The sequence below is a fragment of the Nicotiana tomentosiformis genome, chromosome 6 (genome assembly GCF_000390325.3).
Source record: "Nicotiana tomentosiformis chromosome 6, ASM39032v3, whole genome shotgun sequence".
NCBI classification, from domain to species: Eukaryota; Viridiplantae; Streptophyta; class Magnoliopsida; order Solanales; family Solanaceae; genus Nicotiana; species Nicotiana tomentosiformis.
Genome location: NC_090817.1, coordinates 104,035,846 through 104,056,276, shown reverse-complemented (window position 1 = coordinate 104,056,276; position 20,431 = coordinate 104,035,846). Strand labels below are relative to the sequence as shown.

The following is a 20,431-nucleotide window of genomic DNA, read 5'->3' as shown; positions in this document are numbered from 1 at the left end:
TGGGTTCTACTACTCTTAGTTGATATTTGGAGTACTGTTGAGATTGTTCTTCTTGTTTATCTGTTTATCACTTGATAACAGGTAAGTTTCCTTGGCCTTCGCAGTTTCATTCTCCTTTGTTTGTGTTCGCATTTCGTACACTCATGCCACTGAAATTTGTGTGAGTCAATATGTTTCTATTCCATCTCTGTATGCGACCTTATTGGCTCTGAAGTTGTCTTGTGACTCTGAACTTTTTCTAGTATTTGATCTTCCCTAAAATTGCCAACTCTGATATGTCTATTACCTGTGTTTAATATGAAGGATTGTTGTCTCTCTTAAACATGTTTACCTTAATATGTGTGTTTGAATGCTTATTTCATGCCCCGAAATCGGGGAGCACGACCGACGCTCAACTGAGTAAATCCGGCCGAGCAAGCCTACTAGATGCCTTCTACCCAACTCACCCATGAATAAAGAGAAGAATACATTTCATTAATAAGTCAGTAAGAAGTCATGTGAACAACACCAGTCCTTTTTCCATTAGTCACGCCGTTAACAAGTCTTTGAAACATAACATAGTACAATCATAGTTAAAGTGGAACAAATGATACGATTACATCATTTTTAGTTTAACCTTTCCAAAAACAAAAACAATCCACACTATATCTACGGAGCCTCTAACGGGTACAAAAGGTACTAGGGTAATGCCGGCAACAAGGCCCCGACTATACCTCAAAATATAATACATGAGAAAACAAAAGGTGCATGACCCCGATATGAAATGGGGCTCACCAAGTAGCTGAGGAGGATATATTGCTGTCACTTATCGATGTCGTCTGCTATGGAACCACATGCATCCATGAAAGGATGCAGCGCCCCCAACAAAAGGGGCGTCAGTACATGTGGAATAGTACTTGTATGTAAGGCAAACAACCAACATATGAAAATACAGTAACTCAAATAAGAGGCAAACAATGGACATCAAGGAACTACGAAATATCCCATAGATTCAAATTTCAGGTCTTATTATACTTACATCACTTTAAACCTCTTTTAGGATCAACTAATCCATATGAACTATACGTGGAATACATAATATAATGTAATTGAAACAACATGTACAAACAACGTCAATAAAAGTGGCGCCTATTGTCTACGTTAATAATGCGTCTCACTAGACCGTCCATATCTCTTTCTTGTTTTACGACCATACATTTCATAGACCATTCTTAGTGTTCACATGTCATATTATACATCTATGCGTCTCATAGAGCCTCCATAGTATTTATTCATACCGTACACATATACCTTTCATACATGATACACCTATGTATTTCATAGACCGTCCATAGGATTCCAAACACAATATATATATATATATATATATATATATATATATATATATATATATATATATATATATATATATATATATATATATATATATGCGTTTCATAGACCGTCCATAGGATCCATAACACATTATACCTATGCGTTTCATAGGATTCATAACACATCATAGGTTCTTGGATCATTGGAACACTTCATGTTCATGCTCATCGTGGGGAAACATAGCTCATTGCATTAACAAATACATGACCAATCATTAAGTAGATTTCAATGGTACATAGACCCAATTTCTTTCCTTAAGGTTCATCATCATTTAGCATAGGACGTCTCTTTTACACCTCATTATATACCTCTTTGTCATCTTGGGTCACTAGCTAAGTTCATGGTTCTCGTTTTGGCAATGGCCACAGTTCATGGTCATAAATAGTCATGGGGTGATCATAGGACACTAATGACATTATTATATAAAGGAGTCAAAACTCATCTCATAATGTTCCACACATTCTTTCATTTCATTGGCACTATTGGCCACAAATGTAATTCTCATTCTTGGCACGATGACCACATTTCTACATCTCATACTCGCTTTATTCACTTTCAAACATCATTACGGATCATAAACAGTAAAGCATTTCTATTCAAGACTTTAAGTCCACATGTGAGCAGGTATGAACGTTAAGCACATTGAGATTTCTTACACAATTTGGCATAATAGATTTCATTTGGGCTACGACTTGATGTTATAACAATTAGATATGTAACCCATGCTTCAAACACATTTTCAAATAACACGTAACATAATAGGACATTTGGAATACATATTGAGTATATATCTTTTGGACACAAGGCTTATTCGAAATAATCAATTTGTAAAGAGTAACTCGAGACTTACAAGGACATCATGGGATTCAATTTTAGGAGAGAAATTTAGCCAACATACCTTTCTTCGAGCCCTTTAGTTTACTACAACATTCCGGAAATCCTAACCACTTCAATCTATTTAGAGATATAGCAAAATTGAACACAAATTAGGAATATGTTCATGGTCCATCTCATTTGAGCATTTTATCAAACACTATGTGTGCAAATTTGTTACAAGGTCTACAAGATTTCCTTCAATCCACAACCCAATATTTACCCATTTGAGCTCACCAATCGTCCCAAAAACCTTATTGGTACATGCATGTATAAATAATACTCTTACACCCAAGAATCATATTCCCAATCACCTATATTTTTCCCAAACACGAAATTGAAGAATTGGGGAAAGAAATTCTTACCTCTTTGAAGCCCTAGCAAGATCCTTGTGAAATCTTCAAGCCTTGAGCAAGAATTGATGTACAAATGGCTAGGTCTTCTCTTTCTCTCTCTAAGATACTCTCACCTCTCTCTAAAAATATCAGATGAAGCCTTTAAAAATGACCCCCAAAGCCTTTTTATAAAAATGGGATCGGGTAAAATCTCCAAAACTTAAACTTGCCGAAATTGGGTCTGCGATCGCAAACCGTACCGCATAATCAATATGCGGCCCGCATAATGGCCGCGAAATTTATGCCCAAAAAAACTGCACTCGCCTGACCTAGTCTGCTACAGTTCTGCTGTCCGCAGACCTGTTCTGCGACCGTAGTCTGGACCACAAAATCATATTCCAGATTTTTCTCATCCAAGTCTACAACTGAAATGCGGTCTGGGAAGTGCATATGTGATTGCATAATGGATCGCAGAAATGACCTTTAAATTCAACAATCACTGTGCTTCAATTCGTGGTAGATCTGCGGTTCGTAGATCAATTCTACGACCGCAGAAATGCCCTATGCTTCCGAAGATTTTCTTCAACTCCCCAATGCACTGTTCAACCCAAAAGTCTGAGCCACGATGAGCTTGTGAGCCACAAAGAATTTCTACAATTCTCAAACATATAAGCCTACCTCGGCACCACGAAACCTTAAATTCGCTTACGAAATTTTATGGGGCCTTACATTCTCCCCCACTTAGGATCATTCATCCTTGAATGAGGGTCAAAATTCACCATTAGCATCCAATGTGGGCCAACTATTAATTCACACACACCAACAGTTTCAAAATTTTGCTAACTCCCTAAATCTCCAAAAATTTCACCAGAGTCTCCCTGTAACTGGGTGTATCCACCTGTTAGAGAATACCAGAATTCGATCCTAACAACAAATAGATAATACCACATTGTAGCACAGACTTGAAAACAACATCAACAGTGACATCCTAGGCATTACATTATCAATTGGAGGATTTTCATAAACCGTACGAGTCTGGATGTCAGTATAGAAAGTAAACTCCTCAACCCAGTCATCATTTGGCATACTATAGCACATCATTGTGGGAACCTCGCAACTTTTCTTGCTCTTCCTGAATCTCTACTTTTAAGAGACAATACGAAATATGATCTTCAAATTTCTAGTATCGACCTTTAGCCTCATGCAACATTCGTGAAATATTCTAAACAACTTTGTCCACACTTGGATATAGAAAAATGACAAGAAAAGCGCATTTCCTTATATGTGAAAGTTTATGCACATACGCCAATATAGTGACTAAGGGCATACACCTTCACCGACATCTTTATCTTATATGAACACCCCCTTAGACACCCTTGCTAATCACTTAAGTCGCGTTATAAGCTTGGGTTAACACCTCTAATCCCCCACCCTACCAAAACCTATAGCCATTGCATCTCATCATTTCCGTATGAGTTAAACCTAACGTGGTTAAAGGTCCAAAACATGTAAGGAAGTACGATCCCATGGTCAAGCATACATGGCATGCAACTTTATGGTCACACACATTCACACACATCATGTAACAAGGGGAAATGGGGTTTGGGGATTACTTGTTGTTCCTTGGTTGTTGGGGCAGTGCCTTAGCTGATGACCCTTGACTCTGCACCCGGAACATTCATCAGTGCCACATCGGCACACCCCCGGATGACGCGTCCTACACTTGGGACATGGGTGCCTCTGCTGTAGCGGATAGTTCCCGCTTGATTGGACCTGCTGATTAGATCCCTTATTGCCTTGGTCTGTCATACTATGGCCCCACCACTGCTGATCATGCCCTGATGGTACTGCTCTAAGTTAAGACTGAACAACTGACTGCGTGGGTCCGGATGACACTCTCCTATGTATTGCCTTTCTACTATTACTCCCACTGTAGGGGACACTAAAATTGCTGCGGACCAGGTCTTTTTGTTGTTATCTTACTCCGTCTTTCTTTTTAACATTTGATTCTCCGTAGCTTAAGCGAACGCCACCATTTCCCCATAATTCATATTAGAATTCAAGGCAGCTGTAGCGGCCTCGTTAATAGCCAATGAGCTAAGGCCTTGGACAAAACGACATACTCTAGCCTCCATAGTGGGCAACATGTAAATAGCATACTTGGACATACGAAACCTTAAATTCCTTTACAAAATTTTACGAGGCCTTACAGCTTATTACCTGCTACTCTCCCTACTTTGTTCTACATCCTTACGATAGACCAACTCATGTGTTCTAATGTATCTGATACTCTACTGCGGCCAATTCTTAACTGTGATGTCAGCCAATTGTGAGCTTTATTGTGTGTTCCATGCTTAGTTCAATCCCGGGCTGTTTAATAATACTTATAGTCTGTAAGGTGAAAATGTAGTATCCAACCTTTATGTGACAATCTAGCTGTTAATGCGTCTTTGCATATTGAGAATTCTGGCTCTACTAAACCTGTTTAGTTTGCTATGTTATGCTGATGTTTGTTGTCAATCCTACTTTCCTACCCTGTCTTGGATTGTTATGTCAACCAAATTCATGCTTAGGAAGTAATTTAGTCCATGCCTAACTTGTTACTCTTTTGGTCCTGCCGTTCATGAGGACCTGTTATTTTGTATTTGTGATTCTCTTGTGTGTTTGCTGATTTGCTCAATCCTGCACTCCTTAGTACCAGTTCAGACCTTAGGAATAAATCTTACAACTGGCCTTCTTTCACCATACATGGAAAAATGGTATTAGATTTGATGCTCGCTTCTCTTACTGTTTGATATTGTTTCTTGTACTATGATAACTTTCTCTCGTTAAGTAATTGCTTGACCATGAACCTATACTGTTAGTTTCAATGTTGAACTTACTACTTTGAGGCTGTTCTTTATTGCTCCCTTAGCCTTTCATGATGAGATCCCCTATTTAAAAATTGCCTTAAGTTGTTTTTTACCATGCTAGTGTTTGAAACTTTATTCAAAAGAGTCTGTTATCCCAGGATAATCAATCATGTCCCCTTAAAACGCAAAGAATGAATTCGTCTTATGTGTGTCTTGCCAATATGTCACATGTTTTTGTCTATACATCTTGGTGATACTTAGCTTTACAACTTTAAGAAAATAAGTGCGTGGGCTTCCTTCCTGGGTTAGTTAGTTCAACATATAGTCTGTTGCTTTTGGGCTTGGCTGTTGGAGTCAGACTTACTACAGGTCTTATGAGCTGGGTTTTTGAGTCTACTGGACTTGTCAGAGGCCTAGAAAAGCACTAGGTCATCTGTACTGGGCATATCATTGGGCCCATAGTGGTATGTTCTGTAATTATTCATATTTGATTATTTCATTCAGGCTGTGATAACTTGTAATAACGAATGATGGGGAAGTTAATAAAAGGGGACTGTGGGTATTCTAATACTTACATGAATGGGTAGAAAACATGCGTATAGGGTTTATGTGTTGTATTTGCTATTACATCCAGCATGCCTTATTTGTTTCGTTTAGCTTGTGTTTCACACTGATAGGAATCGTGCCTATAGGAATCATGCACACATTTCACTTAACTTGTCAAAATATGCTATACTTATTACCATGTCCACTATTCAACGTTCTTAAATAATATGCCTATAGGATACAATAATGCAATGCTTTTGCTAATCTAGATACCATGGCTATAAAGTTTAATAATTAATCAACTGTTTCATGCTTCTTTTATACTGCCTCACTTAAATAACCTGCCTATAGGGATAAAGTGTTATAAAATCAAGTCTAATTGTTAGAAATCTTGCCTATAGGGTGTTTATTGACGCTACTAATCCGGTGTTTTCAAGCGACTTCACTGCTTAATCATGCGACTATTAGAGAACATGACTATAAGGTACTGTCACTTGCCTAAGACGCATATCCATAAAATCAACATTGGTAATTCAGAATTAAGGGATTGTTTTCACCACCTTATTACGCAAACGATTAGATATCCTATCTATAGGACTTGTAACACTCTAATTTGCCTGCACGTCAGTCCAGAAATTAGAACACTGCCTGTAAAATACTGGAATCATTTAGAAATCATGCCTATTGGACTTAATGATTCTAATACGTCTTAATTCTATATACTGCCTAACTAGAGATCTGTTTGCGTGCTTTCATGCTTATGTGTGGAGGTTAACTTGAGCCTTTTATTGCTAATGTATGTCGTCCTATCTGTTTAGAATGTCGCCTAGTTCTATCATTTTGAGCAACCTAAGTAAAGTCTAGAACCACCTGATAGTAGGCCCAAAGCCTCCCGGACCATAGGCATGAGACAGGTAGTGCACACATAGGGAATGACTTAGAATTGAATTAAAACGCCTTTAGGTAAACAACTTCAACATAATAATCGGGTAGCAGGAGATGATAGTCTGTGCCCGCTGAATAATACGAGCAACCTCTACCTTAAGAGAGTTGCGAAGTATTATTTATGTTGCACGAGGTGATCCTTTAGGCTAAAAAACTTAGGGCTCCCTCCTACTTTTTTATGTGCGTGTTATTTACACATAGTCATTCAACATAGATCAGTATAGTTTGTACCTTTGTAGTTATTAAGACTTGTACCGATTCTTATATGTTTTAATAAGACTCCACAACTTCTGATTTTCCCTTCTATTTATTTGATCTCCTAGCTTAATTACATAATCCACGTAGTCTAAAGATAGGCCGGGACCCACAGTTATGAACCTCGAAGAGTGACTAAGACCTTCTCTTTGAGGTAATTTAAGCCCTTACCCGATCTTTGGTGGCGTTGACTAGTCAAATAGAGTTATTTGCAAACTGGTGCCCTAACACACCTTAAAAATCATTTGGTGGCGACTCTTCTCTTTCAATATCCCATTTTAAAAGAGTTGTCACATGTCGAAACCCGCTTTAGCGAGAAAACGGGGCACAACAGCATGGCGACTCTGCTGGGTAAAGTTAGGCTTTGACCATAATAAACTTAACTTATGTGGATTACTTTCTTTTATTTTTTTAAAGTGCTATTACATGCACATCCCTTTCCTTATTCACCTGTATTTGTTTTAAACTGCTATTACATGCACATCCCTTTCCTTATTCACCTTTATTTGATTTAAACTGCTATGACGTGCACATCCCTTCCCTTATTTGTTTTAAATTGCTATGACATGTACGACCTCTCTCCATCTCCGTCATCTTGTCTAAGACTACTACATTATGACTCTCCCATACCTATTTCCATGCCTACTTCATTATGTTCTCACATATTTTCATGAGCTAAACTGACTTCTTTCTTTTGTCTTTCCTTTCTTTTCTCTTCTTTTCATGTTCACTTCTGCTATTTTATTTACTTCTTTTACGTACTTTTATCGTGAAAATACTTGGAAATGTATCATTATTTATGCATAAAGCATGCTCAGCATCATACTCCATTCGTGCCAATTATCAACATAGTGCCTCTTGATGAGTGTTCGCGCTTTCATGAAATCACCCTTTTAAATCGGAAAGGCTTATTTGAGGTAGACTAGTCGATCAATGGTACAGTCGACGGTCTCGTGCCTTTTCCTCCCAAGTTGTCCAATTGGGAGTACCCGTCTAGACCCTTCTAGAAACCCTACTCCAATTTTAAATGTACATGCATCATGCTCAACCTAGTACGGGTTGAAATGTTGTTAATGTAACAACCCGCTAAGATAAACCTTGTCCAAAGTTCGACGGTATTTCCACAATCACAATGGACACTATCATATTATTTGCATTAGTTAGAGAAAATATGCCAACGTGTTGATCATTATTGCGTAAGTAGTCAAATCTGGAGGGGAAAAGGGCTAACCTTTGTTTGTTTGCAGAAAATGAAGCACGAAATCTCCAGGTTCGGTATGGTCTAGAATATCCCGCCTCTGCTACTTGACTGGTGGAAAGACCTTGCACCTTGTGACAAGAATCATGCAAGGAGAGTACTTGGTGACCTGTCATCTTTGCTGAACATTCAACCAAATAGGGAATTGATCGAGGCCGCTACTATATTCTGGGATGAGAAACGAGCTGATTTTCGATTCGGCGATATAGAAATGACCCCTCTCCTAGAAAAAATAGGGGGTTTCACCAAGTTACCATGGGATGGTCCGGGATTGCTAGTACCAGAGAATCGCACTCCCCGTGGTTTTCTGAAAATCTTGGGTTTCAAGAAGAATGATGAACTGCTTTGTCTGAAGAAATCATACATCCCTTTTGAGTTTCTTTACGAGCATTATGGGCATAGCAAGTCATATCGTCTTCATCATGATGAACTAGACATTACTTCTTTGGGATGGGTGCATCGCCGGGTTTATGTTTTCATTGTCTGCTTCCTAGGGTTGTTGATTTTTCCAATGAAAGAGGCAAGAAATCATACTCGCTTAGCCATGGTCGCCAGGACCTTAATGGATGGTATCGAAGGACAAACTTATACTATCATCCCAATAATCTTAGCTGAGATTTACCGTGGTCTAGATCGGTGTAAGCGTGGGTTCAACCACTTTGAGGGTTGCAACCTATTACTACAAGTCTGGCTGCTGGAACACTTTCAGAGGGGTGAGTATCATCAATAGCTTTTACGAAGGACACTAAATGACTACATAGCCAACCATCACCCAAAGAGAATGACGTTTATTCCAGACAAGTTTGCAAACCCTGGAAATGCTGTAAGTTGAGTGCGTTTCTTTAGTAATTTAACAGACGAGCAAGTGCATTAGATGTTTGAATGGTTTCCTAGTAGTGAGTTCATTATCAGGTCAAGGGCGACTACTCATTTGGTAGTGATCGGGCTGTGAGGTATCTACCCTTACGCTCCTATAAGGGTAATGCGACAAGCAGGAAGAAAACAAGTCATACCTCGAGTTTCCAACATGGTCCAATACAAGGCAGATTTCAAGGGAGATGTCATCCCGTTCAAGTTCGAAGCGAAACACTTGTGGAACTAAAAGATCATTGTGGAAGGAGAGACTATTAAGCTAGACAGGTATCACACCGGTCATATGTACTACTATCTATCATGGCTGGAAGACGACGTAGCTGGGGACGTCAAACCAGGAGTCAACATGAAGGATATGATCATAGATGAAGTGGATGAGGCACATGTGAAGTACAAGAGGCTACGCAAAAGGGTGTACGAGTCCGAAGCAAAACATCTGGAGAAGCACAAAGTGAACATGGAGGCGATAATGGAATGGAAGGAGATTGCCACTAAGTCAACGGAAATATTGGAATACATGAAACAAGGACTGATGGAGTTAGAAGGGAAGATGAGAATGAGACTCTTGGATTGTCAAGGCATGAACAACAATGGGGGAGAGAATCTAGCAAAAGCTTACTTACTGTTGGATATGTGCGACTTGGGAAACTTGATTGATGGGGTCAAAAGTGCCAAGCATAGAGAAGGTCCTTCAGGGACCATTAGATTAGGAGATAATGTTCTTTACTGCTTTCTAGCTTAGATTAGATTTCGATGTAATAAGGCTTGATGCCATTAGTGACTTTATTATTATTATCGATTTAGTGAAAGCTTGTTTGGCTTATTTTTGCATTAATGAAATGAAGCAAAGTTGACATCAATTTTCTCCAAGTCTTTGTGTCGCTTAGGCCTACCTCAAGCATAATGAGGTCCCCCAAATTAGGACGCGAATTATTACATGATTTTGTGAAACATATTTAAATATTGCGAACACTCTTTTATTTCACCTTACTCACTTGGTTATTTTTTTATTTTTTTTATTTTTATTATTCCCATTCTCAAAGGTTGGTTCGTGCATACTGGCATCATCAAAATACCACACTATATCCAGAGGTCCTCCACCTCCTCCTCCACCTAGAGACCTGAAAATTAAAAGCAAGGGAAAATAGAAAATGGATGATTTAAGCGGTATCAGGAAAGACAATGCTGCTATAACAGAAAATGTTGAAACTTCAGATGGCAGAAGTACTCCGCGGCAGAATAAGTTGGTCTTACGTTTGGAATAGAAAATCTTGGAATTACAGGGCGAGCTTGAGCAAGTCCGAAATCTGGCAAACTTCTCCCTCACTCTCAATGTTCTCGACATCCACCAGCAAAACCCGACGACCCAAAACCAAAGACCACCACAAAATGCACAAAATCAGAATCCACTACCCATAGTTCCGAATCTTCCCGCACAACACCAGTATCATAATCCCGCACCTCCCCAAAACCTTAACCCGCCTTCAGTGCCAACCCCTCAACACCACCACTATCATCCAACTCAATACCCATAAACCACTACTTATCACACTCCCCAAAATGCGCCACAACCCACTCCCGATCCCCAAAACTTGACCAATGACCACCCATATACCCAAGTTTCGGGAATTGATCAAAGCAACCCGATATATGTGGAAACCTTACCCCTTACCCCACAATAAACCCTATGCATACCCGAATCAATTGAGAAGGACCTACTCATTAGAATCATGACAGAGGAACTCAAGAAGCTCACAGGGAGAGTCCAGAGGTTGAAGGGGGGAAAGGCGTTGAAGGTCTAAACTATGAGGAACAGTGCATTCAACCGGATGTGGAACTGCTAGAGGGGTACAAACCTCCCAAGTTCGAAATGTTTGATGGTACTGGTGATCCGAAGGTGCATCTGAGAACATATTGGGACAAGCTTGTAGGAATGGGAAAAAATAAACAAATCCGCATGAAACTGTTTATGCAAAGCCTTAAGGGGACGCCTTTTCTTGGTACATAAGTCAAAACCCAAAGAAGTGGGTTAATTGGGTGAGTATGGCATCAGATTTCATGGATAGATTCAGGTTCAACATGGAAAACACGCCAGACATTTTCTTCATTCAAAACCTCAAGAAGTAACCAACAGAAACCATCCGTGAGTATGCTACTCATTCGAGATCAGAGGCCGCATAGGTAAGGCCAACACTTGAAGAAGAGCAAATGAACAAGTTCTTTGTTAGAGCTCAAGATCCACAATATTATGAAAGGTTGATGGTCATTGAAAATTACAAGTTCTCCGACATCATCAAGCTAGGAGTAAGAATAGAAGAAAGAATTAAGAATGGTATGGTAACCAATTTCGAGGCACGGCAGGCCAAAAATAAAGCTTTGCAATCAGGAGGTATTTTAAAGAAGAAAGAAGTGGGTGCCGTGATGGTAGCCCAGGGCCCTAAGTCTCCCCTCACATACCAACACCTCCATCCACATATCAACCCTCACCCCCAAAATACCAATACCCTTCCACCACCTATCATACGTACAATACTCAACCTTCATATTACCATTCACCTCCACCCGCCCGCCAATACTACCCAAAGTCGCGTCCTAATTTCGACCGCAGACCACCCAGACAGTACACCCTAATTGCTGAACCCATAGCCCAACTATATGAGAGACTAAAGGCCACTTGTTACGTCACCCCTATTCCTGCTGTTGTTGTGGAAAATTCCTCCCAATGGATCAACCCTAACAAAACATGTTCTTATCATTCAGGCATGAAGGGTCATACCATTAAGGAGTGCCGCACATTGAAAGACAAAATTCAAACGCTGATCGACACTAAGGTTATACAAGTAAAGGAAGCTACACCAAATGTTCGCAACAACCCTCCCCCGGATCACAGAGGCGAGAGAGTGAACGTGATAGAAACTGATGAGGAGTGGGATCAGGAAGGGTCCATTGGACTTATTCAAGAGGGAGACGCTCCTAAAACATCTCCTGTCACCCTAACGCCAGTTGTGATTCAAACCCAGGCGCCATTTAAAGTTGAGGTAGCTACACCTTTCACTATAATGGTAGCTCCCACACCATCTTACGAGTCTGATGCCATCCCGTAGGATTATGTTGCGGAAGCAAGGAGAAAGGGAAAAGACACAATGGAAGAAACAAGTGCCGCGCAAGGTATGACTAGGACTGACAGTGTTTACATACTTGAAAATCTGGGAGGAACAAGCAAAGAAGCTACACCTAAGCCACCTATTATTGAGACTGGCACTGGCGATCTCTAAAGGAATATACAAGCAAGGGAGTACTCTGTTGTTGACCACCTGAACAAGACTCCTGCTCAGATATCCATCTTATCACTGTTGCAAAACTCAGACGCACACAAGAATGCTTTGATGAAGGTGTTAAGTGAAGCTTATGTACCCGCCAACATCACTAGTGGAGAGATGGATAACATGGTCGGACATGTACTGGAAAGCCATAAAATCACTTTCCACGAAGATGAGTTACCACCAGAAGGACTGAGTCACAATAGGGCATTGCACATCACAGTGCAATTAGAGGATAAGTTCATCGCTAGAGTCTTGATAAATGGAGGTTCGAGTCTGAACATATGCCCACTGACCACTCCAAAGAGATTGGGTAAAGGCCTACACGAGATACGAATGGGAAGCATGAATGTGAAAGCGTTCGATGGATCTCAGAGAGCCACTATCAGAGAGATCAACCTCGATCTACAGATGGGTCTAAATTGGTTTGATGTTGAGTTCCAAGTGCTAGATATATATGCTACTTACAATCTATTGTTAGGACGATCATGGATACATGCAGCCGGGGCAGTGGCTTCAACTCTGTACCAGGCTGTAAAGTTTGAGTGGAATCATCAGGAGGTGATCATTCATGGAGATAGAAACAACCCCATCTACACTAATCAGACCGTTCCAGTCATCGAAAATAGGAGGAAGTTGGGCAGAGAAACATATCACCATATTGAATGGGTGAAAACAATTGAGAAAGACCGATGGTAGAGCAAGAAGATAAAAAGCATATTGCTATAGAAGGGATATGAACCAGGTAAGGGTCTTGACAAAAAGCTTCAGGGGATCACCAAACCCGTACAACCACAATACCATGGCACGACCTTTGGACTCGGATATGAATATACACGAAAAGAATGTCACGATTGGACACTGCCATGGAATGCCCCTTATTATCCATTGGAACAACCCGTACCACCGTTGCACCAGACATTCCATCAAGCTGACATGATGTGGGTATCTAAGGAAGATGAGGTTTTGGTCGGCATGAGGGACTTGTTTCTAGATAAATAAGACATGGGCTGCAGTACAATCGATGAGGAGGAGGAGGAGGAGGAGGAGGAGGAGGAGGAAGACCATACTATTCAAACAATGGAATAAGGATCCGTTCTCAATAACTGGACCGATGCACCGTCCCGGGCTCGCCAAGTTCCTGGGTAGCCTGGAAAATTAGCATGAACTACTTTCAAATAATTTTAAGCATTTAAGATATTTTCAATATTTTATTTTGAAATAATTACTCGAGCCATCGAGTCATATTTGTTGACATCTTAAAGTTTTAATGCATTACTGCTTTTCATATTTATTATTATCTTTCTACATTCATTTCATCATAATTATTACATATCCAGATGAACCTACAACTGTGACAACGCAACATAAGGAACATTGACTCAGAAGATCTGGAAGATGATATAATACCTGAGGAAATCGTCAAAGAAGTAGAAAATTTGGAAAACAAACCAAAGTCTAATTTGGAGGAAACTGAGACCGTTAACTTATGGGATTCCGAAACAGTCAAAGAAACTCGTGTAAGCATTCATCTATCACCGTCAGAGAAAGAAGAGTATATCATATTCCTGAAGGAGTATGAAGACATCTTTGCATGGTCCTACGACGGTATGACTGGTTTAAGCACATCCATAATAGCTCACAAGCTACCCATCAATCCCATGTGTCCACCGGTGAAGCAGAAGCTCAGAAAGTTTAAGCCAGATATGAGTTTGAAGATAAAAGAGGAGGTAACCAAGCAAGTCAAAGCCAAGGTTCTCCGAGTGGTCAAATACCTGACCTGGTTGGCCAACATAGTGCCAGTTCCAAAGTAAGATGGGAAAGATAGAGTATGTGTCGATTACTGAGATCTGAACAGTGCAAGTCTTAAGGATTATTTCCCGCTGCCTAACATATACACACTGATTAACAATTGCACAAAGCATAAACTCCAATCCTTCGTGGATTGCTTCGCAGGATGCCACCAGATTTGGATGGATGAAGAGGATGCCGAAAAGACTGCCTTTATCACACCATGGGGAATATATTGTTACAAAATGATGTTTGGTTTAAAGAATGTTGGGGCCACCTACACAAGAGCCATGATGACTATCTTCCACGACATGATACAGAAGAAAATAGAGGTGTACGTGGATGATGTTATCATCAAATCTAAAAGGAGTTCAGATCACATAGCAGACCTGAAGAAAGTTTTCGATCGGCTTCGAAAATACAACTTGAAGTTGAACCCTACAAAGTGTGCCTTTGGAGTTCTTGCTGGAAAATTGTTAGGTTTAAACGTTAGCCGCTGAGGTATTGAGCTAGACCCGTCAAAAATTAAAGCTATCTAGGACTTACCACCTCCAAAGAATAAGAAAGATGTGATGAGTTTTCTAGGTCTCCTCAATTACATCAGCCACTTTATAGCACAATCAATGGTGATATGTGAGCCAATCTTTAGAATGCTGAGGAAAGATGCTGTGACAAGCTAGACTGAGGAATGCCAGAAAGCCTTCTACAAAATCAAGGAGTATTTATCTAAACCGCCCATGTTTGTGCCACCAGAACTAGGAAGACCTCTGCTACTTTATCTGTCTGTGTTGGTTGGGGCGTTTGGTTGCATTTTAGAACAACATGATGAAACTGGAAGGAAAGAGCAGACGATATATTATCTGAGAAGGAAGTTCACGCCTTACGAAGCCCGGTACTCTTTGTTGGAACGCACTTCCTGTGCTTTGACATGGATAGCCCATAAGTTGAGATATTATTTATGTGCGTACACTACATATGTCATATCAAGGATGGATCCGCTGAAATACATCTTTCGGAAACCCATGTCACGGGTAAGTTAGAAAAGTGGAAAATATTGATGAGTGAGTTCGACATCGTCTATGTAACTCAGAAGGCAGTCAAAGGGAAAGCATTGCCGGATCACTTGGCAAAAAATACCGTAGACGGAGAATATGAACCATTAAAAATGTATTTTCCTGACGAGGAGGTATCGTTTGTAGGAGAAGATATTATTGAGGCGTACGATGGTTGGAGGATGTTCTTTGACGGAGCAGCAAACTTCAAGGGAGTGGGTATTGGAGCTGTCTTAGAATTAAAAACCGGTCAACACTATCCGATATCCGCAAAACTCAAGTTTTCGTGCACCAACAATATGGCGGAATATGAGGCTTGTATCTTGGGTCTCAGGTTGGCTATTGACATGAACGTTCAGGAGTTGCTGGTAATCGGATATTCAGATCTGTTGGTGCACCAGGTTCTAGGAGAATGGGCTATGAAGAACACCAAAATATTGCCATACTTGCACTGTGCACAAGAGCTGATAAAAAGGTTCACAAAGATAGAATTCAAATATGTTCCAGGGATTCAGAATGAGTTTGCAGATGCATTAGCCACTTTGTCTTCTATGATACAACACCCACACAAGAATTTCATTGATCATATCCCAATAGAAATTCATAAGCTACCAACTTATTGTGCTCATGTTGAAGAAGTGATTGACGGAAATCCATGGTTCCACGACATCAAGGAATACTTGGAAAAGGGAGAATATCTAGAGAGTGCTACCCATACTCAGAAGCGCACGCTTCGAAGATTGGCCAACCATTTTTTTCAGAGCGGAGGAATTCTGTATAGAAGGACTCCCGATTTGGGATTGTTGTGATGCGTCAATGCCTAAGAGGCGTCTAGATTGCTCAAGGAAATACATGCCGAAAATTACAGACCCCACATGAATGGTTTCGTTCTGGCCAAGAAGGAAAATATTAAGAGTAGGGTATTTCCGAATGACTATGGAAACAGACTGCATCAAATATGTTCAAAAGTGTCACCAATGCCAGATACATGATGATATGGTACGAGTGCCTCCCAATAAACTCAATGCAACAAGTTTGCCTTGGCCTTTCTCTAGTTGGGGTATGAATGTCATTGGGCCAATTGAACCCGCAGCTTCAAACGGACACAGGTTCATTCTAGTGGCTATAGACTACTTCACGAAATGGGTTGAAGCCGCATCTTATAAGGTTGTAACTAGAAAGGTAGTAGCAGATTTTGTTCGGGATCGTATCATTTGTCGATTTGGAGTACCTGAGTCAATCATTACTCACAATGCCGCCAATCTCAACAACGACTTGATGAAAGCCATGTGCGAAGAATTCAAGATCAAGTATCAGAATTCTACAACATACAAGCCGCAAATGAACGGAGTCGTAGAAGCCGCCAACAAGAACATCAAGAAGATATTGTGGAAAATGGTAGATAATTACAAATAATGGCAGGAGAAGCTACCGTTTGCTTTGCTCGGGTATCGCACCACAGTTCGTACCTCAACTGGGGCAACTCCCTACCTACTGGTCTACGGTACTGAAGCTGTTATTCCCGCCGAAGTGGAAATCCTTTCCTTAAGAATCATACAAGAAGCCGAGCTCAGCGACGCAGAATGGGTACATAGCCGGTATGAACAACTAGCTCTCATTGATGGAAAAAGAATGAACGCAGTATGTCACAGTCAACTCTACCATAATAGAATGGCAAGAGCTTTCAACAAAAAGGCCAGGTCGAGGCAATTCTCACCGAGGCAATTTTTACTGAAATGGATCTTCATACATTAGGATGAAGCAAAGGGGAAATTCTCACCTAACTAGCAGGGTCCTTACATGGTTCACCAAGTGTTAACGGGAGGAGCACTTATACTTGCAGAAATGGATGGACAGATTTGGCCAAAATCTATCAATTCAGTCATAGTCAAGAGATACTATGTTTAAGATTATGTTTGCACTTTCTATTTGATGTAGCAGAATTACGCTTGACCTGATTCCCATTTAAGAGGGGATATGTAGGCAACCTTGTGAGTTCGGTCACATCATAATAAAATCTTCATTCCCCATATGGTCAGAAACTGGGGCAAGAACTCAAGCTTGTCTGATCTCATCATGTTTGGAACTGCCAAGGAATGTATCGCCAGAAGTATGCATATAAACTGGGGGAGAATTTTGAGGAGGATCCTCAAAATTCTGAGTTAAGGAAGTCGCAATGTCCCATAAGCGTGTCTCAGTCATCAATTTAACAAACTATATGCTCTAATGCATTATCACATATTTCAAAACAACTGCATTTTTATACAAACAGTTTATCACAAATGCATGTTTTTCGAAAACTTTATTTTTATATATAGTAGCCAGACGTTACCCGGGGTGACTCAAGCAAGACCTCCAGACAAGAGCAAAAGCAAAGCAAGGAATCAGCAGCACGAACCAACCTCTCCCCGCAAAACTCACGATTGTTCTTTGGACACATGCATAATGAACATAACAGGAATGACTGCAATTACATACATACAACAAGATCACTATCTTCATGAAGACAAAAATCTCCAAGCGCAAACACGTCAAGCTAAGAAATTCTTTATTCTCTCGCACTTAGTCATTTCTTTCTTGCATAGGGCTAAACACTGCCCTTATCATTGCATAGGGCTAAACGCTGCCCTCACCTTGCATGAGGCTAAGCACTGCCTCCACATTGCATAAGGCTAAGAACTGCCTTCCTTTGCATGAGACTAACATTGTCTCTACTCCTTGCATAGGGTTGAACACTGCCCTCACGTTGCATGAGGCTAAGAACTACCTCCACATTGCATAAGGCTAAGCCCGCCTTCCTTGCATGAGACTAAGCACTGTCTCCATTCTTTGCATGAGGCTAAGCACTGCCTCCACATTGCATAAGGCTAAGCACTGTCTCCATTCTTTGCATGAGGTTAAGCACTGCCTCCATTCTTTGCGTGAGGCTAAGCACTGCCTCCACATTCATAAGGCTAAAAATTGCCTTCCTTGCATGAGACTAAGTACTGTCTCCATTCTTTGCATGAGGCTAAGCATTGCCTCTACATTGCATAAGGCTAAGCACTGCCTTCCTTGCATGAGACTAAGTATTGTCTCTATTCTTTGAGTGAGGCCAAGCACTGCCTCCACACTGCATAAGGCCAAGCACTGTCTTCCTTGCATGAGACTAAGCACTGTCTCTATTCTTTGCATGAGGCTAAGCACTACCTCCACATTGCATAAGGCTAAGCACTGCCTTCCTTGCATAAGACTAAGCATTGTCTTCATTCTTTGCGTGAGGCTAAACACTGCCTCCACACTGCATAATGCCAAGCACTGCTTTTCATTGCATGAGACTAAACACTATCTCCATTCTTTGCATGAGACTAAGCATTGCCTCCACTGCCTTTCCTTGCACATGACTAAGCATTACCTCTATTCTTTGCATCGGGCTAAGCACTGCCCTCATATCATACAAGACTAAGCCTTGTCTTGTCTCGTTCTCGCATATGACTAAGCTTCGCATGTCTCCTCTATCAAACGATCGATATTACCGCATTCATGCATTTCATGGGCTGAAACATCGCCATAATGTCCTAAGGCACTATAGTCTGAGGGAACCATCCTCATAGCCTGATGACACCATGCCATGGCATGAGGATCTCTCAAAATTTCATATTATTATTCAAAGGCATCATAGTCCGGAGGCACCATCCTCATGGCCCGAGGACACCATTCCATGGCATACGAATCCCTTATCATACACTTCATGGCCCAAGACATCATAGTCTAAGGACCTCATCCTCATCGTCCAAAGACAACTCTCATGGTCCAAAGGAAATTTTCATCATGGTTAAATTTTGGCAATCACTCGTATATATTCGCATGCATCATGTTTTAAGTTTTACCGGTAACTCGGGAGGAAGTCGTTCTACAAACAAGAGCAATTCTCGCTCCGGTTTTTGTTCACAACATTCACATCCTTCAATCACCTCAAACTTAACTGATGATCAGCATTTGATTACCTTTTGTTCTATAATCGTTCAAATATCTACCTCGTACATCTGTAACGTTCATTTCGCATTTTATCTTCACCTAAAATTATCATTTACTTACAACACTATCAAACCCAAGAGATCATTTTTTGAAACATATGACCACTCTAATAACAACTCCATCAGTTTCGTCCGACGTTGGATCCAGAACTACATACAACCTGATTTCTGTAACACCATGGATATGTAGGTAACTCAAGAACCATGGTTCGACCCCCATTTTTTCAGAAACACGACATCCTCACTCATTTCAGACAAAATCGGTCATCAATTTCTTTACGCGACAACTCTTTCATCATTCCCGAGTAAAAAGAGGTAGCTGTTGATACCCAATTTTGCCCTCATATTTTATAATTATCATATATACTTTTAAAATATCATTTCTGCATTATCACCAATTTACAAGAGTCATATAAGGACTTTCAGTAATTTTACATAATTTTTAAGGCTTCAAAATTGATTTTCTCTTGCAGTTAAATTGTTTAAATGTTTATTAATTATCCTTTCAAATGATTTTGTGATGAATTAATCATCAAAATTTATTATCTACACCCACATGTATGTATTATAATATTCTACTTTATTTTATATAATTACATTTGTATTTTTTGAGCTATTTACATAAGTTCACAATAATAGCCTATATTCTACAATTACTTGCATTTGTCTAGCCTATATTCTACAATGATATCTTCGTCTTTTTAGTTGCCGAAAAAGTCACCCCATTTACTTCAACCACACCGAAATTCATGTTAATCATTAGTCTAGGAGATCTTTGTGGTTGGTTCCGATCGCGATTTCAACCCTTGGATGACATCAAGGAACTCGGTTGATTATCTTCAATTCTGATTTTTGATTCATAACGATTATGGACATCGGCCCATGTGGTTGACCAAAATTACAACATGTTCTCCTTCAACTTCCTCGAGGCATCAGAGCTT

The 20,431-nt window shown here is 40.3% G+C and overlaps 2 protein-coding genes across 2 annotated transcripts; both read left to right on the top strand.

Annotated features, from left to right (window-relative positions):
- The first annotated feature begins 12,454 nt into the window (after positions 1-12,454).
- LOC138894519 (uncharacterized) lies at positions 12,455-14,922 on the top strand. The gene is made up of 4 exons (XM_070179220.1): positions 12,455-12,569; positions 12,678-13,326; positions 14,004-14,239; positions 14,588-14,922. The coding sequence occupies exons 1-4, from the start codon at positions 12,455-12,457 to the stop codon at positions 14,920-14,922; spliced, it is 1,335 nt and encodes a 444-aa protein (XP_070035321.1).
- A 557-nt stretch (positions 14,923-15,479) lies between these two features.
- Positions 15,480-16,283, top strand: LOC138894518 (uncharacterized). Its single transcript, XM_070179219.1, has one exon. The coding sequence runs from the start codon at positions 15,480-15,482 to the stop codon at positions 16,281-16,283; it is 804 nt and encodes a 267-aa protein (XP_070035320.1).
- The last annotated feature ends 4,148 nt before the right edge of the window (positions 16,284-20,431 follow it).

Bases quoted from the DNA above. Each gene is read 5' to 3' on its own strand.
- LOC138894519 (XM_070179220.1), top strand. From the start codon at position 12,455: ATGGAAGAAACAAGTGCCGCGCAAGGTATGACTAGGACTGACAGTGTT. The intron at 12,570-12,677 runs GCACTGGCGATC...TGCAAAACTCAG, and splicing joins GCCACCTATTATTGAGACTG to ACGCACACAAGAATGCTTTG. The intron at 13,327-14,003 runs GTAGAGCAAGAA...ACGCAACATAAG, and splicing joins ACAATTGAGAAAGACCGATG to GAACATTGACTCAGAAGATC.
- LOC138894518 (XM_070179219.1), top strand. From the start codon at position 15,480: ATGAGTGAGTTCGACATCGTCTATGTAACTCAGAAGGCAGTCAAAGGG.